This window comes from Salvia hispanica, chromosome 1, assembly GCF_023119035.1.
Source record: "Salvia hispanica cultivar TCC Black 2014 chromosome 1, UniMelb_Shisp_WGS_1.0, whole genome shotgun sequence".
In the NCBI taxonomy this organism is placed as follows: Eukaryota; Viridiplantae; Streptophyta; class Magnoliopsida; order Lamiales; family Lamiaceae; genus Salvia; species Salvia hispanica.
In genome coordinates, this window is record NC_062965.1 from 34,007,707 (window position 1) to 34,032,268 (window position 24,562).

Here is a 24,562-nt window from a genome sequence, read left to right on the forward strand (position 1 = left end):
ATACTGGTCGATGTTTTCAACTAAAATGTTTTTCTTATGAATAGACAATATTGTTTAACTTATCAACGATGGCGTATATATATGATTTCTCGATTATCAAATCGGATATAATTTCACCAAAATTTTTGGCCTTAAGACGATGACAGGCAAATTCAAATTTTATTCTTTTTCTTTAGCTAATTTGTGAAATTAGAGAAAGAGTGAGAATTTAACCAAATTTTCTAATTTCTTTTTATTTTAAGCAGACCATCAAGTTGCTTTTTTCTAGACTTTTTATTTAAAAGTAATGGCAATTTGCCCATTAACATTCTCTTTGAATTGTAATTACTCCATTAACACCATCAAAAATAAAACGCACTAAATGTGGTCATCACTATTCACTATTGATAAAATGATTTCTGAACCACCTAAACAAAGTTTCAAGACATAATATGAGGCTGTGTTGTAGTAGTACTAAATAAACATTACTACACAGAATTTATGATATACAAGAAAGTGGAAAAGATCAATCTAACAACCGAAATTTACAAACAAGGTCATAATTCTTTGACTTTGGAGTATAGTCTTAGAAGTATTATTAAGAAAGCATGGAACAAGTTCAACGAAAAAGTTGTAGAACAGCGATAAAATACCTTTATTCTTAATAAATACAAGAAGATTCGTTTTTCAATTTTTCCTTTTCAAGGGATCATTCATGATAACGATACACTCTAAGAACTACTACAAATTCAGGTAAAATAAAAATTCCTAGAAATTGTAATTTGCATTGCTTAACTTTTACTTTAATACTACTACTCAAGAGACAAGGATCACCATCACACAATAACATACAAAAATTCGAGATGAACAATAAAAAATCTAGCAAGTTTGAGATAGATGAAGATATGAAATTACCATAAAAGCAACCAAATACTCCTATTACATATTTGTAGGTTTAACTACTTCATGTTTGATCAAGCAGTCCACGACGAAGATCGTCTCAGCACAGGTTTGAGATGCTTATCTTCCTCGATGGCGATCATACCTAAATGTGAAGGATCTTCAAGCAGCATTTTGGCAACCAAATACCCGGCCACGGACCATGTCTGGTGCTTCCTCGCTTGCTTCCCAATGTAGCGCCCCTGCTTCCCGTCGTAGTACTCTGGCCAACCATCTTTCGACAACCTAGTCTCAGCCAGCTCGATGGCTCGCCTAGCGATCTGAGGACGCCCTGTCTTGATGCACGCTGCAGTGACGAGCCACAACAGCACTGCAAGTTCAACTCATTTTCTTACACCAGCCACTAAAGAAAAAATAGAAAAAACATTTAATTTAAATTGAACTAAATGGGAAACTAGGTCTCAAACCTGGCCATGATCCACCATTGTGGTAGCTCCATCTCGTGTTTTTAGGATCGCATCCGGTCACAATCCGCCATTCGTGATGCTCGATAGCAGGGTAGCAAACTTTGAGGGGCATATCTCCCACTAACTCCTCCCATCTCGACTCAATGAGATCCATGATTGCAGATGACTGCTCTTGTGTTGCTAAGGATGAAAGGATCGCGATGCAGTTTCCCAAGCAGAACCAGCGGAAATCCATATGCGAAGGCCCTATATTCCCTATGAAGTAGCCTCCATGTAACGGCATGAAATCCATGACCCAGTCGGGCAGAGAATCGGGCATCACGTTGAACTTGTTCACCGCTGTGTGGGAGTACTCCTCTGTTTTGTACCTATATATGTCATTGAGCTGCTTCAAATCCAGCCAGAAGTAGTTCCTCATGTGGTAGCTCAAGGCATGCAGCCGCTTCACTATTCGCTCTATAAGCTCCTTCCCTGGCCCGTCATGCTTCAGCAAGATCATCGCACATCTTAGAGCCATGAAGAACAGCGCTTGTATTTCAATCGGGTAACCATAAACACCCTAGCATTTGGTCAAAGACAAACAAAATGAGGCGGCAACATGAAGATGAATTATAAAAGATAAAACAATGCTCACCATCCTACGATCAATCATCGAGCATCCATCAGCACAGAGGAGAGTGGGGAAGGTGTCGAATCCTTCTGAGAGGCATAAACTCAGTATGAGGCGTATGCCCTTCTGGCATTCGGGCTTATCGGCCAAGGACGTATCTCCAGTGGATTTAGTGTACGCTCGTAGAAGTATGATCCACCAAAAGCCGGAATCAACTGGAGCCACCCTTCCTATTGCAGTCTCACCAAAATCTGCCATCAACGTCTCTGTATTCCTGACCGGATCGTGCAGTACTTTAAAGCTAGCCGGCATAACACCTTCACCCAACTGGAACCGGTCAATTTTCTTCTCCCACCCTTGAAGGCGAAGGGTCTTTAGAAGAAAATTCTTGACTACTTCAGGCTCACCATTCATTAAGAAAGCTAGTGCGCTCGGAACAAAATCCCTCACAAACACCTACACACGAGTTACATTATTTGTCAACTATTGTAAGTTATATGCATTTTCCAATGTTAACTCTTAAGATATAGCTTAGACCTTCTCTACACTTGTGACTAAAGCCTATCAAAACCTCAATGTAGTTACTTGAGAAATTTGTACACTTATTCTCATCAATTCCCCCAATTCTAGCACCTATGGCTATGAATCTATGATCTAACAACAAGGGTAAAGCAAGCATTTGTATGTATGATCCAACAAGTTCAACAGCAAGTAGATAAATTTGGGGGCCTTCACCTGATCATAATTGAGTTTTTCATCAGAGCTATCCAAAGCAGCAATGGTGCCCACGGGCTGACCGCGAAAGTAAACGAGTGCTCTCCTCAAATCATCCCACGCCTCGGCTATCATGGGGTGTGGATCAGAGGCCATCATCCCATAGCCAAAATGCGACATGGGAGTATTGCAACCAGGCGAATACAGGCTATCGAGATTATCAAAAGCTCGACTGAAGTTATCGGCTCTCGAAGATGGATGAGGTGAGAAGCCCACAGAAAAATCATTAAGTGACTTCTCATCACATGATCTCTGCCTCTCCAGATTCAAAAGCCTCGGACGATCTACAAGCCTAGAGAAATCATACTCATCCAATTCGTGCCCCCCATTGATGATCGAATCACCATTGTTAACACTACCATTTTGCAGCACTTCCACATTTATTGAAGACATTTTTTATTATCTGCATTTTCAAATTCAGCTGTATAAGCAAAGTAGCAAACACACTGACAGAGTGAACAAAAAAAAAGAGAATTGAAATTAGAAACGCACAAGTATAGAAAATCATCTAATCTCAACCAAAGAAGTGGAAACAATTGATGTCACCAAAATACAATGAAATCACTAAAACAGATTTATTTGAGGATCCAAAATGCATGAGCTAACATATCACAAAGTTAGGAAGAAAAAGGAGCGAATTTATGACCTGAAAGGGGATTGTGGTGAGTGGTGGTGGTATTCTTAATGAAGTCAATTGTACATGCATCGAGAGAGAGCAAACAGGTCATGCGATTAACGTGATGGGTTAATGGAAAAAAGGTACCCGTAGTAAGATATTTTTGTTTATTTCTACTTAAATTTATAGCGAAATTGAAAAGCAACGGGTGAAATTGTTGCAGAAGCAGCAATAATACGATTGTGGCAGCTTGCACACGTGTACACAAAGGCCAAAACGTCAACATCAATTGCATGCATTAGATTATTGTATTAGCTGAAATTAGATCAACACTCTAAGTCTCAACCGTGCACCCTATAAAAACTTAAATGTGTATTTTTTGTTTATTGGGTAGTGAATTTTTTTTGAATAAATTCGCAGTTTTTGGCTTAAATTTATCGCATTTCACAATATTCATTATGTTTCACGGATAATTTGTAAGTACTAGTAAAGTTGTAAAGTTCATAGTTGCAACTCGTATTTTATAAACCGAGCTTTTTAGCCTAACCCTTCCACATCTACTCCTACTAAATAAAGCTGCGTTTATGTTGATATTTACATAATATTTCAGAATTTAATGTACACAATTTTACTGTAAACATTCGGCAATTTTAAATTCTTCTTATTGGATAGTACTTATAAATTAAAAACAAACATAGCTTTGAGAAGCTAAGATATTTTAATACGGAGGAGTACTATATTTGAGTGTACATTTGTACTCTGTCTCTGTCTAGGAACAATATGTAAAATATTGGATAGTTAGTAAAGATAAGATAGTAACGGAGTACAGTAATACTAATACATAACTAATAAAGATAACATAGTAAAATTAATTTCCATATATAACACATTTTAAACAAAAAAGGTCATATCTTTCTAATTGTACCCATACTCACGGGTCAGACTCTGGCATAGTATAATAGATAGATTTGTAATTTACCAAACTTAGAGTTACGTCTACAATTGTATAATCAATAAATTTATAGTAGTACGAATCTCGGATGAAATATCTCATCTCAACCGCCTTCAAAAAATTGTCACTAACAATACCCAAGCCATATGGAAAAAAAAGTCTCTCCAACTATTAAAAAAGGAAAATGGTTACAAGGAGAAAACCTACACATTTTTATACGAGCAATGTTCTAAATTCAAACCCATATATCAAACATGTGTAAACATTTATGGAGTACTTATCAATACCAACGAAACTATAAATATGATAGTATTGATTTGGAGTTAGAAGAGAAAGGTGATTTTGTTGAAGTTAGACTAATCAGAACTCCCAAAACGGAACCATCTAGACTGAACTGAAGACCGGTAAGACAGCAGCAGGAGCAGCGCCACCAGCACGAGCGCCACGCCCCACGGGAATGTGCCCGCCTCCCGGATAGGAGAAGACCGGAACCTGATACCCCCTACACTGCTAAGCAGGCTCGAGCGCAACAAAAACACGAGCAAAACAGGAGCCACAAACAGTAAAATCTTGAAATTGAACATAGCATGGTGCATTAGCTCCCTGTACGCTGCATACTGAGAGAGCGATAGCAAGAAGACGACGATGGCAAAAACTGTGACCAGAGGAAGAGGAGGCGCGGAGATGGACGACAAGGCTTGCCCTGTCCAGCCTTGTGTCCACTCCGGGCCTCGTTTCCTCATGTGGTTCCAAGCCATTTCTTTCTCCTCTGTATTGTGCTCTGCTTCAAGAATGACATATAAGAGAGGGAAAAGGCAAGAGTTGCTTTACAAGGAGACTTTAGCATATCTGCTTTATGATGAATTACAGTTTACTCAATATGGATTCCAGCATCTAATCAAGAAAAAGGATATTAAAATTTGGTTCTTAAATAAAGCAAGTATATGATTCCAGTTATTCTTCAGCCACAAGTTCCATATATACACATATAGACAAGTTCCCAAACAATAGGCAAATAAACACAATATATAGTTTCAAAATTGAGGCACACATCGGCCTCCTTCAGCTTTATGATACAAATGCATAGATTCAAGAGCAGTTTGGTAGTGATGTGAATCCGGGAGTCCTAGAGAATAATCGAAGAACCGGATTTGAGGACAAATCCTTTCACAAAGAAGGAGAGGATGATGTGAATCCGGGTATTCACAATCATAGGATGCAACGACATCGAGGGCCATGGGTTGATTGGGGTCCGAAAAGAAGGTGGAGATATGGCAAGGAGCCAAGCCGGATTCGGAGGTCTGACTCAAACCAGAATTTTCCTATCAAAATGATGTCCAAATGGTGTTCTAAGACCACCTTTATCTTTATCGTCAAAAGAGCTTCGCGTGAGTACCTTACACGCCTCAATCGGAGCTCGGATGAGGAAGTTATGGCCGTTTGACGAAAGTCGCGCAGAGCTGCCAAAAATGCCCGGCCACAGAGAAAACGCCCGGGCAAGGCCCCAAAACGCCCGGGCCGGGCGTTTTGCCCGAAAATGCCATTTTTTAAGATTTTAAAGACTATTTTCCCTATTACTTTTGTTTTAGTATAAATACTCTTTTGTAGGGTTTTCATTCTCAGCTTTTGAATATTTGTAAGAGACCATTTCTCCATATTTGAGAGCTCACCTTCTTCATCTTTTGAAGACTTATCAAATTCCTTCGGGTTGCATTCGATCTTTTGCCGGCTAAGGTTGATTGTAAAGGTATGCTTGCTAGTTCTTGTGTTGCTAGTTTGTGGAGCCATTAGGTGTTTGTATGTGAAAGTGCCTTTGGGATTTCTTTCTTGTTCTTCACCTAAATCATAACACTAATCCATCCTCTATCCTTTTATCCATTTTTCCTTGTTCCATTTCTTGGGTTAGAGCACTCCCAATGGGGGTGGCGAAAATCCGGCGAAAAATCGCCTGATATCGCCGACTTATCGCCGGCCATTGGGAGGATTTCGGCGATTTTTCGGCGAAAATCCTACCGATTTTACGCCAAGCGGCGTTTTTTCGCCGGATTATCGCCGAGCGATCGCCGGCCACTGTGGGCGACGCTCGGCGATAAATCGGCGATATTTAATTTTTTTTTTTTTTTTTCGGCCCAACGGCTATTTTTACATCCCACCCCTATAAATATTTCCTCCACTTCCTCCATTCATCACCCACAATCTTCATTCTCTCCATTTTCAATCTCTTCTCCCAATCTTCAATCTTCATCAATCTTCCAAAAATTATGAGCTTTTGGAAGAAAAATTCCCGCTCGGGTAAGGGTAAGGGTAAGGGGAAAGAGTCGAGTTCACAAATTCCCAACACGGATGAAGCAAACGAGCAGTGGATGCACTCGTTGTTGGCGATGGGTTCTCCTCCCGGCCAACTTCCATACGCGGGTCCGTCTCCTTTGCAGACTCCTCCGGCGCGGAGACTTTCTCCGGACGGGGATGCACGTCGCGCTGCACGGGAAATCGGTGCGCTCGCGACTTAGCGTTTCGGAGAGCGAGGGGAGCGCGACCCACATCGACTTGAGTGGGGATGGTCCGCACGAGCGCCCGGAGGTAGCGAAGAAGGCGAAGGGGAGGCGGAAGGGGAAGGGCACGACGTCGGAAGTCGAGTCGGAACCCCACATCGACTTAGAAAAAGCCACTTATTCGAGCAATGTCGCAATTCTGACGCAGATGTACACGCTGTACTTCACCGGCGGCGGGACCCCTGAAGAAAAGGCGGCCCTCTGGAAATGCATCCAAAGCCTGCAGATTACGATGGGCCTCGATCCCGACGCCCCTCCGGCCCTCCGTCTTAGTTTTTTTTTTTTTAAATCTTTGTTTATTTGCGTTTTTTATTTGTAGTTTTTTTTTTCTCGTTGTATTATATTTTCCAATGATTAATACAACGATGAATTGTTCATTATTAGTCTATTTATTAAATACATTTGTAGGGAAAATTAAATAATATAAAAAATAATGATGTAAAAATGAAATGTTGAGTTAGGGAGAAATAAGGGAGAAATAAGGGAGAAACCAATGTAGCAGTTGGCTAAAAACTGGGGATAAAATGTGATGCTGATGTGGCGCTGATGTGGCAGGAGTTAGGGAGAAATAAGGGAGAAATAAGGGAGTGCCATTGGGAGTGCTCTTATCTTGTTTATTCGCTGGATTTATTTACAAGAACAAGTCCGGGGCAAGTTCATGAGTCTTCAATTTAGAGGATTCACATTAGGATATATAACTCATCTATCTTGAAATCATATAACCTAAAATATGCATTTATCATGTTTTGTTTTTTTATCTTTCATATCAAATTTTTCCTCAAAATAGTCCATATAACAATTTTAGCTATCTTTAGCTGATGGAAGCAAACATCAAAATTTTACAAACTATAGAGCAGGACAAGTACTTCAGATATATACTATGCAAAACCAGAACAAAACTCTTCATAGATGATAATACTATAAAAATAATGAACAATATCCAAATATTCACCAAAACGACTCAAAAAAAGTAAAAGACCGCAGCAAAAAAATAGGTATTGTCTTTGTCTCATTCAAGATAACCATTTTTTCTTTTTTGATTTGAACTAATTAAAATAACTACTTTCAGATTTTAGAATAAACTATTTTGTAATTTAGAGAATTAACGTGATGTAGACGTGACAATATGCATGTAGATATCGCATGTCAATACATGCAAATTTGACTTTCCATGTCAATTCTCTAGTTATTGAAAAGATGAACTAATTTTATTTTTATTATAAATTCAAAGTTAATGAAAAACTACATTTATCCATGAAAAATAGTTCTGTTTTTAATTTTTGGCTAGTCTCTATCTATTGATTAGTTTTTTTTTTCTTTTAATGAAGTATAGTGGGTTTCATTTCCTACTAAACAGTTCAATATTTTTTATATTTATCTCTCTTTATTTTACTAATTTTATATTAAAATTATTTTTTATTAATGAACGTAGTAATATAATTATTGCAATGTTATAAAATCTTGTTATGACTTATGAGCTTAATTAGCATTTCCTAATTCCTTATCTTGTGGAGTAGTACATAATGTTAAAATACTTTCTAATTACGTATTCTTCTATTTCTAATTACGTATTCCTAGTTGATTTCTAATTTGATTTCTGAATTTAAATTGGAACTTGCTAAACTTCCCCAAGTTGTCAGTTACATTTTGTATGATCTGGAAATGAATTCTATGTTCTTATCATTGTTTATGTCTCAGCAGTTGCAAGATGCGAACCGGATCCTGATGCGGAAGTTGATTCCCATGAGATGGAGGGGATCTCGGGATTGTTGGCGATGACGTCCAAGACCAAGACTTCAGTGGAGGAAACTTTAGTCCAGCTGCAGGCGTCGAAACCATGTGTTTTCCCCAAAAACCCCTCAAAGTGTTAGCTTCTCCCTATATTTGTAATGTTGGTTATCAAGTCTATTGTTGGCTTTCTGTGGTATTTGAATTGTATCTGAGATTGGTACCTTTAATTTTTTTTAGCTATAGCAGCTGGAGAAGAAAGTGAACTTCTTGTTAGAATTGGCAATGGGGGTGAGTCTATGCTAAATTGTTACCCAAGTATCTTTTATGCTAAATGCATCGAATCATGGTATTATGGTATGTCCTGTGGCCATATGGTCTTCATATGTTTTTTTCCTAAGATCATTATTTGTTATGCTACATGTCAATTGGTTGATCTGCAGACACATGATTTTAGGTTTGTTATATTTTCATGGCAATTTCAGGAAAAGCAACAATACCTGCGACGAAAGATTTTGATTCAAAATCTTTCGTCGCAGGTATTGTTGCTTTTCTCCTATGTATAATGTTCCAAAAAGGCTGATACAATAGTCAGTCACTCATGTAGCCTTGTTTTCACCTTCTCATACACTATATTGAAGCAGCTCTTCTTTTGAAATTCCGCTCTTGATTATGGATATATTGGATATCTCTGATAGTGGCCATACATTTCATTTTACTAGGCTTTTAACAATGCATCTGTTCCACCGTCAGCTCAAGCTACTTTCCCATACATTTTTACTGTTAGCAAGTTCTTACAGGTAACCATTTAAAACTGTAGAATATACGGCTCAACTTTCCTGCTCTATCCCTCTGTATCAATTTACTTTGAATTGTTGATCCTTTTTCTTTGGCGCAGTCTGGTGAATATGATCTCATTGGAACTATTGTTTATGAGATAGACCAGAATCCTTACCAGAGTATTCTACAATGGAACAATCGAGTTTACTGAAGTGGGCGGTCTGCTGAGTGTTGAGTCCGTGTTCTTGTTTTGTCTTGCTGTAGCCCTCCTTGGTCTTCTTGGGATCTGGCTACGTGGCCAAATTCAGAATTTTTCGAAGGTGATCATTCTTTCTGCTCTTGTACTATCCTTATTCTATCTTGTTTTTTGACATCTAGAAAACCAAGAGGGTTGCAAAGGTCGAAGTTGGAACTGGGACAACTGATGGCATTGGCAATATGGATGAGTGGCTGCAGGTTCGCTTCTTAGTTCTTTCTACATACACTTGAAAACACGACTCTACAAACTGTTGTTTTATGCTAAGCACTGTATTGATCCAACCAAGGCAAGCTTGGCGGTGTGTGACCATTTATATATCCAGGTAATAATTATAATTTACATGCAAAATGTTTCACCAATGTCTCAATTGAGTACAAAATGTTTTAAGTTAACAAATAAGTATCATGCAAAAAGTTTAATTAGTGTTACGAATTAGTACATTCCATCTATAATCACTAACACTATTACTTTTTCTTATTTTTCTCCAAAATTATGTCTAAAAAACATGATATTATTTCTCTAAATAATACCTTGTGCATGGTCATATGGGCATTTTATCAAGCAATGAATTCACATTTAACTTTCAGCTAATATTTGTAGCTAATTTTAGAGTCGAAAAGAATGAAAAATAAGAAAAAGTAATGATGTTAATGATTTTTAGACGGAATGTACTAATTTGAAACACCAATCACACTTTTTTGTATGATATTTGTTAACTTAAAACATTTTGTACTCAATTGAAACATTAGTGAAACATTTTGTATATAAGGTGTAATTACCCCCATTTATCTGTATCCGTTATGCGCAGGGTACTGCGTATACCCAAGCTCAGGCGAACAAATCAAAGAAGAAGAAGTAGACGAGCAGCTCAGTGGATTCTCGTAACCAAGCATAGTGGTTCGACACACAGAGGAAAATCTGGAGGAGGTTAAGTAAGTAAAAGAGAATAGTATAGGCAGGACTTACCTTCGGTATTGTAGCATGAGTTTCCTTTTGATTTATAGTAATTTTTTAAAGTTTAACCATTTATACTGAATTGTAATGAACTCGACAAAGGTGGTGGTGGGTTTTTGTAATGATTATATCACTGTCAATTGTGAACTCACACAATTTATATGGGCATCAGCAATAAGAGCATGAATAACGCTACTGGGCCGGGCCGCAACTCGCGAGTCCCGGCCCGTGTTTAGCGTTGGACGACGATGCGGCTCGGCCCAGGCCGGTCCCGAGGACGCAGTTGCGTCCCGGGGCCTCTCCCTCCGTCACGTCCAGGCCGGCGATATGCGTGCTCGGGCCGCATCGGTTGCGGCCCGTCCCGGCGTTATTTGCGTTCGGGCCGGGCCGCAAGTCCCCTCCGATTTTTTTTTTTTTTTTTTTAAATTCGAAAATTAATATATAAATATCACTCTTCCATCCATTTTCAAATCACTTCAACTTCATTCCCTCTCACTCACCATAAAATTCGAAAAATGAATCCTCGGCGTGAAGGGCCAACGAGCAATCGAAGCTCAAATGGCTCGAATGTTAGAGACGGCGATGCCCGCAATCCAAGAAGAAATCAACAACGAGGTGGAACGCTATCAAGCTGCTATCCAAGCGTGGAACGAGCAACACGACCGGGTACCGCGTACTCGGATGTATATCCACCGAGACCGTGAACAAGCTGGTTTGCGGCTTTTCATGGATTATTTCTCTGCAGATCCTCGATGGAGTGATCAGATGTTCCGTCGCCGGTTCCGGATGCGGAGGAATGTGTTCTTGCGCATTGTCAACGCAGTTGTGGCTCGTGACGCGTACTTTATGCAAACCTTCGATGCTGTCGAGCGGCAAAGTATATCGACTATACAGAAATGCACATCCGCCCTCCGCCAACTCGCTTACGAAACAGCTGCAGATATGTTTGATGAGTACCTCCATGTGAGCGAGCATACTGGACGCGCTTGCCTAGCCAAATTCTGTCGGGCAGTGATCGAAGCATTCAAGGACACATACTTGAGAAAGCCAATGTCCGACGATGTTCACAGATTGGTGCGAATGCACGAGGAGAGGCACGGCTTCCCGGGGATGCTGGGCAGCATCGACTGTATGCACTGGCCGTGGAAGAATTGTCCAATGGCTTGGAGAGGAGCATTCACTAGCGGGCACAAGGGCTCGCATCCAACGATTGTGTTGGAGGCCGTTGCCGACCAACGGTTGTGGATCTGGCATGCCTACTTTGGAGTCGCTGGGTCGAACAACGACCTCAATGTGTTGAACGGGTCTCCATTGTTCAACGACTTGTGTGCCGGGCGAGCGCCTACCGGAGAGTTCACGGCCAACCACCGTCGGTACACTATGGGGTACTATCTGGCAGGCGGGATCTACCCTAGATGGCTCGTGTTCGTGAAGACCATCACATGTCCGACTACGGATAGGAGGAAGTTGTTTGCCAAAAAGCAAGAGGCGGCTCGGAAAGATGTGGAGCGCGCATTTGGAGTTCTCCAATCACGCTGCGCTATAGTGAAGGGACCGGCCCGTGGTTGGCACCGTCCGCTAATCGCCGACATCATGTATGCATGTATCATAATGCATAACATGATCGTTGAGGACGAGGGAGACAACGCCACTGACTGGAGCGACGATCCGCTCGTCAGCGCCAGCAGTAGCTACACTGTCACCGATCCGATCGTGCAAGGTGTTCCTCCCGACGTGCGCAATGTCATGGCCCGTTCAGCGGCAATGCGCCAAGAAGATCAACACACACGCCTCCAAGCGGATCTAATTGAAGAAATTTGGAACCGCAATTGACTTATGTTTTAAATTTTTTTTTTTCGAATTTTTAAATTTCAATGTTGTAATTTTCTATTTTCCGACTGAACAATGAATTTTCTCGGTTTTAATTGTTCAACGTATTCTATTTTACGATTAAAATATGTTGTGAATAGTGCAGATGAATAGTTGTGGCCTGAGTTGTGGCCCGAGTTGTGGCCTGGAACCCCTAATTTGAGGGAATGATTGACGTGGAGGGGACTTGCGGCCCAAATCTGGGCCAGGGTTATTCATGCTCTAAGACGCCCTTTTTCCTGATACCTGATTCCTGATCCTTCCCCTAACATTATTCCTTATCATCTCTTTCACCATTCATTATTAACATTTCTTATTTTCTAATTAGTATTTATTTCATAGATTTATTGTAGAACCATGGGAAGCGAAATCACATGAAAATGGCAATACCCCCTACCTGAAAAACCGAAAATAACAATTACAAAAATTATATAGAAGTAAAATAAGCAATTGCACATGTTGGTCATCATACTTAATCCACCAGATAATTACAAAGTGCTTTAATATCACCCACATCACAAAGTAACTTCAGTATTTATACAACTGAGACATTCGAAATAAAATACTGTTAATAGCCATTTCAAAATAAAAGAGAGAATATTGTAGTTGCAATCATGTATTAATACTAAACTACATGGCATTTGTGGTCCTAAAAATATGACGATTTTACGATTTTAGTCCAAAACATTATCTTTTGAATTAATGCATCCTAAACAAATGAAAACGATCTGAATTTAGTCCATTTTGGAGCCGTCAACTTTTTAACGGTCAACGACACTTAAATAAATTTTAACTAGATTAACAACTTTTAATTAGAATATTTTGGACCACAAATGGCCTCTAGTCTTTTTATAACAAAACAATAACAAATGTTAGGTTATAGTACTTAAAGAAAATTGAGGGGTCTCCTACTTTATATTCAAATTAAAAGTTTTTCTTCCAGTTAAAATTTACTTAATTGTTGTTGACCATTAAAAATTTAATGACTATATCCAAAATGGATTAAATCCGGACCATTTTCATTTATTTAGAATGCAATAATTCAAAAAATACTGTATCAGACTAAAATTATAAAATTGTCATATATATAAGGACCACAACTTATCTTTAACCTTAATACTAATATAAAGAGAACATGGGCCAGCAATGCATAGACTTCACCAGGCCTGAAAACTGATAATCTAACCGGGCCCATAAAAGGAAAAAGAGAATCTATAGTTGAAGAAGCCACGTGTTGCATTCTTTGCTCAATGATATTATTATTAGCTGTCTCAACACCAATCACAGGGATCGACAGATCTAAGCTCCCACCCCTAGTGATACAGTTTTCCTCAGATTAATTCAGGCGTACTTCCGATCTGCAATTATGTCTTCCACATTCAGTGGCGATGAAACTGCTCCATTCTTCGGATTCCTTGGCGCCGCTGCTGCCCTCGTCTTCTCTTGTAATTTCTTATCGCATCTTTCATTCTAATTTTGTTTGAATTTAATGGAAGGATTTAGTTTTCTTCCTATCACTAGAGAGAGATTATGGATTGTGTCAGTTTTGTTATGCTGCCTCCTCTATATGCTTTGATCGATCTCATGCTCTTATTAAATGTCTTCATTCCAATTGCGTAACATTTTTTCTCTTTTTACTGAAAACTAATGAAGCTTTTATTTACATTTTGCACACTGATCTGGTCCATCTGGAATCTGGATCCCTGTTGGTTGGGATTCATTTTCTTTTGGCTGAGTAATTCTCCAGATTTCATATTTCTTGATGTATTGTTTCTGTTCGAATTTAACTCAATTTTTCAATTTCCCACCAATATTGCTATTTGGTTATTCCTTGATACAATTTCATATTCTCTTATAAAATCTTGTTTCCATGCATTAGATTGTGTTTGGGATTGTCGTATAATCTATTGGTTTAGATTGATTTACGGTTGGCCTATTCGGTGGGGATCTGGAGTAATGAAGTTGTTGTTATAGGTATGGGTGCGGCCTATGGGACAGCTAAGAGTGGTGTAGGTGTGGCATCAATGGGAGTGATGAGGCCAGAGCTCGTCATGAAATCAATTGTGCCAGTGGTCATGGCTGGTGTTTTGGGTATATACGGTTTGATTATTGCTGTCATTATCAGCACAGGTATCAACCCTAAAGCCAAGTCCTACTACCTTTTTGATGGTTATGCCCATCTTTCTTCTGGTCTTGCCTGTGGCCTAGCTGGCCTTGCTGCTGGAATGGCTATCGGCATTGTTGGTGATGCTGGTGTTAGGTATGGATATCTTGTTACCTCTTAGCTGTAGTGATTATGAATTCTTTTGGTGGACATAATGTAGTCGATCGCCTTTGTTGTTGTATTAACATGTCTGGTTGAATTGATTTAACTGTATTTCTTCTACCATTCTTTTAATATGATCTTGAGTTTGATAATAAGGGATGGAAGTAGATTATGCATCAAATAATTTATCTTTTGTAATTCATATTTAATAGTTACTTTACGGTAGCTACTCCTTTTCAGTAAATTAAATATCTAAGAATTTTCCAGTTCAAAACTAACTGTGGAGCTCTTTATGGTTGTCAACATGTGGCTTGAAAAATGTTATGTCGTAGTATGAGCACTTTCCTGATTATATGTTGTATCTTATTCATGGAACAAACCCTCGTTTATCTGTCAAGCTGAGTTGTGGAAGGAACAAATGACATGTCAATTTTTTAGGCTATGGAATCAACATGTCTATATTTTGTTGATAGACCTCTGTAGATATGATATACTTTCATTTGCTTCTTATTCATAATAATGTACACAGTATTATAACTGGGCACTTGGATTGTAGAAGTTTATTTTTCTGTCTTTCTCATAGCAAGCATGCAATGTTATTTGCAGGGCCAATGCACAACAACCAAAGTTATTTGTCGGAATGATCCTTATTCTTATTTTTGCTGAAGCGTTGGCACTCTATGGTCTTATTGTGGGAATCATATTGTCTTCACGAGCTGGCCAGTCTAGAGCCGACTAGGAAGCACGCCATTAATTTAATTGCATTGAAGAGTATATAGTACTCCTGGAATTCAGAGTATGGAGAAAATTTCAATTGTGGCAGGTTTGAGGGAACTATGTTGTACTACGATTAATTTCACGGTTGATGATGTTGGATATTTATTTTTTGTTTCTTGATGCTATTTGTATACATTTACTCGTTTTCAGCAGAATAAAAAGCTTGTAGAGCTGTCTATATCGAATTTATTTGATTTGTGTTTCTTCGCTTCTTGGAGTTGTGATATGCAAACAGTTTATAAGGCATGGACATGGAAATAAGTGTAGATTGGTATTTCATCATATTTACTGAATGCCTGAAACTTAGTGGCGGCTTAGAGTTCCCAGAAGTCTAGAACAAGAAGTTGACATTATGTTTCTTAGATTTCTTTTAAAATCGCACTAGTCTGCCAGTGTTATACAACCAACTCTAAATATTAGTGTCTGAACCGGTGTTTGAAATATTCTCCACCTGCGACGTTTGTAAGTGTCTCTATAGAAGAGGTCTAATATTGGGCCTATAAGTTTGTTAGTATCTCGTAGATGATTGCATCTATATTGACGAAGCCTTTTTTATTGTGACATTTCTTTTAGCGTCTGTGTAGAATAGGCAGAGTATTAGTGCATTTTATGTACTTATTAGTGTCTCAATAGATGCATCTAAAATTTGCCACTTTGCCCTCTTTTGAGACACCTATTAGTCCCGCAAGATGTTTGAAAATTCCACCATCTTGTTTGTGGAAGTGACCTTATAGACGAAGTATAACCGTATTAAGTTTTGTTTGAAACATATTCGCTGTTGAGACCTATCTTCGCATCACAATGCTTATATGTTGAATCCTCTTACTATTTAGGCATTTGTTCAGTATCTATTTATTCATATAGGCGTTGTTCGGTGCTATAACTCATTGTCATATAATTACCCATCTAGGATTAAGTTCTAAGATTATTTTATTTGTAGGGGTGACTATGACTTATTATCATATGATTTCTATCCAGGATTAAGTTGTGATATTTAATAGTAGTACACATTTAATCACAAAATATACTATTTTAAATGAACGAGCCCATAGTGTAGAATATTAGGATCTTGTTGAGGCATACTTTCTTGTCTCAGTATAATTTACTGAATTTGCTCCATGGGAGACCTTTCTCAGAATATGTTTAGTGATATTTTGTAGAATTCACTCTCTACCGAGACATTTGATTACGTTATATCCTAAGGGGTGCTCTATATTTTGCAAAATTGACACGAGATTACCTGATATTAAATTCGCCAAGATCAATTTCGTCATATGGGGAAGGCCGAGACTCATATGTCACTATTAATCTTATATGGTATTCTCTCGAAATCAAGTATTGAGACGAATTTACCCGATTAAACAACATTCATAAAATTCAATACTTATGTAGTTTATCAGTGCCGTAAGTATTCCCATAATTCTTAGTTACGGAGTAAACTAATTAAATCTAATACTGAGTCCGTGTTTCATTTATGACATGTCATGCACCGCATACATTACTCCGAGGTTTATCGCTGTTATATATTGGAACTTTGTGAATTTGGCTTAGGAATAAATATGACATTATCAGCGCATGCCTTAATTATTTGACAGCTTCACAAATAAAGTTGCACTTTTCATTGAAGCAACATTTTATGTGGTGCGGCACTTTATAAATGATAATGCAGAGTTTGAGAATTTAAGGTTGTGTAGTGGGATTGAAAGAGAAATAGGGGGCAAAATATTTGTTTATTAGTGTAGTAAATAACAGTGACAGCCTCGACTCTTGTTGCTAGCTAGTTGGCTATGACAATTACTTACAACCTCTGGAAATTATTTACTTGAGGTACAAGTACAACTACTTGTTGACCAAAAAACGGCTACAAATTTAAGGTTTTGGTCTAAACATTAGTCATGCATATAGTCTTAAAGCACATGTATACATCAATTATTATGATATGCTTTTACAAGGAGTCAAGGACCGACTAGTCATTTTATTGAGTACTTTTTTTTTTTCAATTTTCCCTCTCAGAATACATCACTACCCCAATATACATCCTCCAAATATTTATATCTCGAAAAGCTTTATTAACTATATATATCGAATAGTTTTGTTTTGTTGATTTTTTTCTTGATTATTTAACCAAATTATTTTGTATTCACTACCTTACCTAAAAACACCATCCACAAAGGGTTGCTCATTATTGCATTTGCAACTAAAAATGAGATAATACTAAAGTATCCTATGTTTCAAAATGAAATAAAGAAATCTCATCTGCATTTTTTGTCAATTTAATATCACACTCCAAATTGACATGTTAGTTTGTTTAAGAGTTCCACACAGACACACACGCACACATACCAATTTATTGAAATGTACAAATCAAATGAAAAGGATATAAATGCTTTAAAACAATAATAAGGGTTTAAGGATATGTTTAGGATGGTGATATATTTATCCTTGAGCATGTCATGGAGTATATGATGTTATTTCGTCATAATTTTTTGTTTACATCGATTATTTATCAACTTCTCATTTTTTGATACTACTGGAATATACAATATCTAGTTATTACTTCGTGTTGCAGGATTTGTATATTGTAGGAATATTCAAACAAATAACTTTCTTTTATCGACTCAAAATTTTAATTTTTGTAATAATGGTCGTGGATGTTATGAAAGTTGAGGGCCGATATATATAACTACATGCATGTGCGATTTATGAAGAGCATTTACCCAAATTAAAGCACGCTTAATAGTTGAAAAATCATTTTCAGCCAATTCACATTATAATTTAAGGTGCAATAAGGTGATTAATTGCCCAATAAATTGTTCCACGTTCGAACTCCAAATTGGACTCCATATTACAAAAATAAGTGTCTAAGTACAAAAGCATTTATTAATAATTTAATATATCGGTGAAAAACAATACTCCTATTCCTATATGATATTGTTAGGATTGTGAATTTATTAATTGGTTTATTTATTTGTGTCAAAAGGCTCTGTCACGGTCTCAACCGTAAATGTGTGCGGAGTCAATTAAAGCCGAGTTACGACTGTGATGACCCCTACACTACTTGCTTGATTATTCAACATAATTAAATATATTTTGTATAGTACTATTATATTTATTGAATCAATAATCAACATTTGACAAAATTAAGGTGCCCCCATTTCATCTATATTCAGTAGGACACAGACTAGCCAAAAATTGTTAATTTGAGGCTATTCATGTTTAGTTTATCTTAGAAACTTAATTAGAGCTGGGGCAGATATTCGACGAATTCAATTAAAAGAAAAAAATGAATGCTTCCTTTACAATTAAAAATACAACATCATTATTATTTTTATACACACGTAGTTCTTTTTTAGAGGTACAAGTAAAATTGCAGATGCGTCGCTCAAGAAATTTAACTGAATTTTTTTCTTAAAGAATGGCACGGGATTTCCACTACCATATTCAAAGACGACCTTTACAGAAGAGGTGGTGAGACAGTTTACAGATACAACAATAGGATTTCATTCAGTAAAATAAATTGCCTTCTTTATGTAAAGTATGTAACATAATAAAACACCGTACATATTTATGTTTTTTACTTTTCAGGATACATTTCATTAATTTATAATGATTCAATTTTGTACTAGACAATTTGAAATTGGTCTAAAAAACCGAAAAATTAGTAAAATAGTAGTAATAAAATAAAAAAAATTGTGTGATGCACTATTGGGATATTGCCTAAGCTCATGTGATAGGATCATTTAAGATGGGTCTGCCCAGAAAGCACTATATATAGAACAACATTTCCGTGCATTTTCTCAACTCACAATCAGTGAGAGATCTATCTTCTCTGTTTTCCAATGAGGCTTCACTCCCTTTCCCTTAGTCTAACTTTTCTGTTGCTGTGTTTGCTCACCTTCTGCAATGCAGCTTTTGAGATTGCTGGATCTTCACAATGCGCTGATTGCAAACTAAACAACTTCAAAAATGCCCACGCCTTCTCAGGTCAGTCATAGTCACAATCTATTTTTCATTATACTACATTAGAAACATGCATGAATCATGATCATAACTCCATGCAATAAATGTATTCAGGTCTTCATGTAACAATCGATTGTAAGGTCGAGAAAGAGATCAAGAGAGTCGGCGAGGGCGAGCTAGACGCCGATGGCAAATTCAAAATCTCACTCCCCAAGGAAGTGATCGCCGATGTCAAGAACAAAAACTGCTACGCCCAGCTCCACAGCGCTGCCGCCGCCCCGTGCCCCGCCCACGGCGGCGTGGAGGCCACCCAAATCGTGTTCAAATCCGAAATCAACGGAAAAGTCACATTTACCCCCAAAGAAGCCCTCACCTTCTCCACCGCCTTGTGCACCTCCAAATTCTTGTGGCCATTTTTCGAGTATCCACCTCTTCCTAAAACCTACTCATGGAAAAAACATTGGCCCCAAATTACTATTCCACCCCTCAAAAAGCACCATTGGAAAAAAGTTTGGCCCAAAATTACCATTCCGCACCCAATTGTTAAGACACTTCCCCCACCTGTTCCGATTTACAAGCCCAAGCCCAAGCCCAAGCCACCGGTTGTTAAGCCGCATCCGCCATCAGTCCCAATTTACAAGCCCAAGCCCAAGCCACCAGTTGTTAAGCCGCATCCACCATCAGTCCCCATTTACAAGCCCAAGCCACCGGTTGTTCATCCACCATCAGTCCCCATTTACAAGCCCAAGCCCAAGCCCAAAACACCGATTGTAAAGCCGCCTGTTCCAGTTTACAAGCCCAAGCCCAAGACACCGGTTGTTAAGCCGCTTCCGCCATCTGTTCCAGTTTACAAGCCCAAGCCCAAACCACATGTCCCCATCTACAAGCCGCCTACGAAGCCGATCCCACATCCATTTCACAAGCCTATCTACAAGCCGCCGGTGGTGAAGCCGCTTCTTCCTCCGTCCGTGCCTATCTATAAGCCGCTGCCGCCACTATTTCCTCTCCCACCATTCTATAAAAAGCCTTGCCCTCCATTCGCTAAGTTTCCTCCAAAGAGCTATGACCACCCCAAATTTGGATATTTCCCAAAATTCCCACCCTTTAAACCCATTCCATGAGCTACTTTGTAGCCATTTTCCTATGTTTCATTTGTTGTGCATGTGGTGCAACTCGAGATAAGAGATGCAGCACGTTTGAAAATTGAATTAGTGAATTTATCATCTGTGAAATAAGAATTTATTTTTTCAGTTATTAAGTTTGGGAGTTCGAGTGAAAAGAAATAGAGAAATTGTGTGTTGATATTTGCTTATCCTTCAACTTCGAAATGAATTTGTATTTTTTTGTTTCTACTATGTTTTAGTCTAGATTTTTACTCCGCATATACTTTCAAGTGCATATCATGTCGTACACTTTTGTAAAAGAGTATAATCAACTAATAATTCAAATTTATAACATGCATGTTTATCTTAATTTTTAATTATGAGATATACTAAAAAAATCATTCGGAGGTATGAATATAATACCTACTCAACACTTGGTTTTGTAATCAGTTGGAATATTCGAAATAGGAATTGTCTATTAATACGAAAATAAGTATTGCATATTGCGACTACCTTGTCTAAGTGAAACTCTCACCCATCCTTCTTCATATAAAGAGTATTTTACAAATAATTTCATTTAATTCAATACAATTTTAGTAATCCTTTTGTGTACTAAGGAAGCAAATTCTCATTCATTTCTTATATTCACTCTTTTTTGAAAATTTTAGTAATTCCTTAACAAAACCAGACATTATATGGTCGTTAGCTATATTTTATTTTGTCTTGTAAAATTCATTTTACGTACATAAAATAAGAAATTAATTTATACTATATAAATTAGATTTATTGGAGTGAGGGACGGCTCCTCCAACGTTCTTCATTTTCAAACCCCAAAAGTCGTGTTCAATTCATCTTGAAGCTTTACACGTACATACAAATTCAAAACCAAATTGATCGGTTCCTCAATGGAAGCAATCAGAAAGCAAGCCTCCAGGCTGCGAGACCAGGTCGCTAGGCAACAGCAGGTACCCTCCTTTCTCTCTCTACATCAGGATTTGTACCGGAACTTCAGTATCGGAGTGATTCGCTTTTACAAATATAGATCTGAGCCAGTTGTTGACAATTTCGAACTATTTTTCTGTACTTGATTGATCTTCTCTTTTTCTTTGATTTCCTGGCATTTGGATTGCTTAAATCGGAATAATGCGCTCCATCATCAGTTCGGCTTCGGTTACATTGTGGATATTTCGATTTGTTATTTTTTGGGGGAATAGGTTTAAGCGATTTATTTTTCGGTGATTGTTGTAGAACTAGAACTCTAGCTTGATTTTTAATAGCAAGCTTCGATTTGTAGACTTTGAGGTGGTCAACAGAGGACTTAGAATTAGAATGTAACGAATTGGATTGCTTAATTTGAAGTGACATCATGAAGTCTGCCTAATTGATGTGTGTTTGTGCGCATCTGTATCTGTTAGCTGGTTTGAGCTCAACCTGATAATTAGCTTATGTTTGATTTGCATTTCATTCCGATCTCTTTTAGCATCTGGAAAACAAACACTTCATTCATCGTTTGGGTTCATTACAGGCTGTCCTGAAGCAGTTTGGAGCATATGGTGGTTCGGATAATGCATCAACTGATGATGCTGAGCTCCAACAGCACCAGAAACTTGAAAAACTATACATATCCACTCGAGCTGCTAAGGTTATTCGGCATTGATTAAATTTCATTTGCTTTTAATCATTTTTGCATGTGTATTTGGTGAGCTATGTGTTTTCAGATTCATTGCAATAAGTCTTGGAACAACAAATGTTCTGAATACACTCAGCATCTTCCGTTAATTTCTGTTGAAATTGTTTACACATTAGTTTATTAACATCATATTCATTCTTCCTTTATAATGTTTCAGCATTTCCAAAGGGACATTGTTCGTGGAGTTGAAGGCTACATTGTTACAGGATCCAAACAAGTTGAAATAGGTTGGTTGTTGAACATGAATACATTTTTTACTTTACTGTTTAGTTTTTTCCTTGTAGAAAGATTTTCATTCTCTGTGTATTGATCATTTAGGAACCAAATTATCAGAAGATAGCAAGAAATATGGTGTTGAGAACACCTGCACTACTGGAAATACATTATCAAAAGCAGCCTCCAGTTTTTCACGAGCTCGCGCTCAAATGGAGAAAGAGCACGGAAATTTATTGAAAGCCTTGGGCACACAGGTTGCTTTATGCCTTCCAACTTGTATGATAAAATCTATGGGAGAATGTCTCAGGGCTTTCAAAGAGGCACCTCTTAATTTGAGATAGACTTGTAGTTGTACCTTGACTTTGGTCATTGATGAAGTCCTGGATGACTGGTCACTGGTGTTATACAGAGATCGTACATATGCATTTTCTTTGGCTGAAATGCTTATATGCTAAAATTTAGAGGATAAGGTTTGCTTCCTTTAGTTAGTAGGCCACCTTAAAAGCTGAACTCTCTAGGGGTCATAGTGAGAAGGCAAACCTTCACTATAATCTATCATGCTCTTATGATAATTCACTTATTCATAGTTTTTATGTAATATATCATATGGTGTTTGTTTGAAACTTGTAATGTTCTAACTTGCTGTGTACTAGGTGGCGGAACCATTAAGAGCTATGGTAATGGGAGCTCCACTTGAAGATGCTCGTCATCTTGCTCAGCGATATGATAGGATGAGACAAGAGGGAGAAGCTCAGGTACTTTTGTTCCGTGTGTGCATGTGTTTAATAAATAAATCTATCTCTAGTGTTTATGTGGATGTCCTTCACCGCTGTCATTGAAATATCGTTGAACCTAGATAGGCAGTTGACGTTGCCAGAAAACAAGCAAAAGTTAGAGAAGGTGCTGCCCATCCTGACATGGTTTTTAAACTTGAAGCGGCTGAATCAAAATTGCAAGATCTAAAGTCCAATGTGGCAACACTAGGGAAGGAAGCTTCTGCAGCTATGGCTGCTGTCGAAGCTCAACAGCAAAGGCTGACTCTGCAACGGTTGATAACCATGGTAACACTTCCAGCTTATTTAAGTATCCTTCCTTCGTCAAATTTCCAAAGCACCTGTCTAATTTATTGCTTCACTTTTCAAGGTCGAAGCCGAACGCGCTTACCATCAAAGAGTCCTTCAAATACTTGATCAACTAGAAGGGGAGGTATAGATATTGACATATGACATGGGTTAGCCTAATTCTCATCACATGCTAATTCTCTGCTTTATTTTCAATCTTTGTTCAGATGATGTCTGAGCGTCAACGAATTGAAGCAGCTCCTACCCATAGCACGGACACTTTTTCAGCTCCTCCCATATATGAAGAAGTAAATGATGTATCTACTTCACCAATGCAGAATGGTGCAACTGATACCTTGGGATACTTTCTTGGGGAGGTGCGTACGCAACTAAGTATTTAACAGGATACAAACGAGTTAGAAAAACAGCTTATGGCAGATCTTTCTAATATATCCCAACCTCTCTCGTTGCTTCTAATGACAGGTTGTACACGCATATCAAGCTGAATCTGATGTGGAGCTTAATTTGTCAACTGGTGACTATGTTGTCGTAAGAAAGGTTTGTTAGTCTTGACCCCTGAACATTAATTAAGGAAGCAACGTGATTGGGTTCTGATTTATCTATATTGTAATTCCTTTAAGGTCTCAAATAATGGTTGGGCTGAAGGTGAATGCAAGGGGAAAGCAGGCTGGTTTCCTTTTGGGTACGTTGAGAGACGAGATCGTGTTCTAGCAAGCAAGGTAGCTGAAGTTTATTAAATTGTTCTCTGCTAGTTTGGGCAGCCAAGCGCCACTCTATTTGTGTATTTGGAAGTTTTGCCCCCTACATTAAGGAGTATATATCTATCTGTATTGCTCCTTGGGGGTTTATATAGTTTCTTTTTCAGTTTTAGCAGATGCTGTACTGCGAGTTGGTTTAAAGCATTCTTTTTATTTGTGTTCATAGATGTATTACTCGGCTATCCTAGTCACGATTGATCCTTTCTTGAAATTTTGGTGTGTAATTGTAATTTTGAAATCTGCTTTATATATTTATAATATGGTACTATC

General features: G+C 38.1%; 6 protein-coding genes and 1 pseudogene across 9 annotated transcripts; 5 read left to right on the forward strand and 2 right to left on the reverse strand.

Moving 5' to 3' along the window:
- Window positions 1–795: 795 nt before the first annotated feature.
- On the reverse strand, window positions 796–3,473 carry LOC125201906 (probable alkaline/neutral invertase B). 4 transcript variants are annotated; one of them, XM_048100201.1, is made up of 5 exons: window positions 3,377–3,473; window positions 2,692–3,133; window positions 1,981–2,412; window positions 1,347–1,830; window positions 796–1,249 (listed from the first exon to the last, which is right to left on the reverse strand). In XM_048100201.1, the coding sequence occupies exons 2-5, from the start codon at window positions 3,121–3,123 to the stop codon at window positions 954–956; spliced, it is 1,644 nt and encodes a 547-aa protein (XP_047956158.1). In that variant the 5' UTR covers window positions 3,124–3,133; window positions 3,377–3,473; the 3' UTR covers window positions 796–953. The 4 variants fall into 4 exon arrangements, with proteins under 4 accessions (XP_047956158.1, XP_047956157.1, XP_047956155.1 ...); XM_048100200.1 differs by having other exon boundaries at window positions 796–1,225; window positions 1,347–1,905; XM_048100198.1 differs by having other exon boundaries at window positions 1,347–1,905.
- A 1,181-nt stretch (window positions 3,474–4,654) lies between these two features.
- LOC125194914 lies at window positions 4,655–5,056 on the reverse strand. The gene has a single exon (XM_048093130.1). It carries the CDS (start codon window positions 5,054–5,056, stop codon window positions 4,655–4,657), a length of 402 nt encoding a protein of 133 aa, XP_047949087.1.
- A 1,708-nt stretch (window positions 5,057–6,764) lies between these two features.
- On the forward strand, window positions 6,765–10,476 carry LOC125194923 (annotated as a pseudogene).
- Window positions 10,477–11,129: 653 nt separating this feature from the next.
- Window positions 11,130–12,404, forward strand: LOC125194931. The gene has a single exon (XM_048093148.1). The coding sequence runs from the start codon at window positions 11,130–11,132 to the stop codon at window positions 12,402–12,404; it is 1,275 nt and encodes a 424-aa protein (XP_047949105.1).
- A 1,298-nt stretch (window positions 12,405–13,702) lies between these two features.
- On the forward strand, window positions 13,703–15,672 carry LOC125203490 (V-type proton ATPase 16 kDa proteolipid subunit). The gene is made up of 3 exons (XM_048101845.1): window positions 13,703–13,885; window positions 14,415–14,700; window positions 15,313–15,672. Exons 1-3 carry the CDS (start codon window positions 13,807–13,809, stop codon window positions 15,443–15,445), a joined length of 498 nt encoding a protein of 165 aa, XP_047957802.1. The 5' UTR covers window positions 13,703–13,806; the 3' UTR covers window positions 15,446–15,672.
- Window positions 15,673–19,296: 3,624 nt separating this feature from the next.
- LOC125214776 (proline-rich protein 4-like) lies at window positions 19,297–20,795 on the forward strand. Its single transcript, XM_048115932.1, has 2 exons — window positions 19,297–19,467; window positions 19,558–20,795. Exons 1-2 carry the CDS (start codon window positions 19,323–19,325, stop codon window positions 20,562–20,564), a joined length of 1,152 nt encoding a protein of 383 aa, XP_047971889.1. The 5' UTR covers window positions 19,297–19,322; the 3' UTR covers window positions 20,565–20,795.
- A 551-nt stretch (window positions 20,796–21,346) lies between these two features.
- On the forward strand, window positions 21,347–24,503 carry LOC125212655 (SH3 domain-containing protein 2-like). The gene is made up of 10 exons (XM_048112883.1): window positions 21,347–21,511; window positions 22,072–22,188; window positions 22,394–22,463; window positions 22,555–22,706; window positions 23,106–23,207; window positions 23,313–23,513; window positions 23,596–23,658; window positions 23,741–23,890; window positions 23,997–24,071; window positions 24,155–24,503. The coding sequence occupies exons 1-10, from the start codon at window positions 21,452–21,454 to the stop codon at window positions 24,269–24,271; spliced, it is 1,107 nt and encodes a 368-aa protein (XP_047968840.1). The 5' UTR covers window positions 21,347–21,451; the 3' UTR covers window positions 24,272–24,503.
- The last annotated feature ends 59 nt before the right edge of the window (window positions 24,504–24,562 follow it).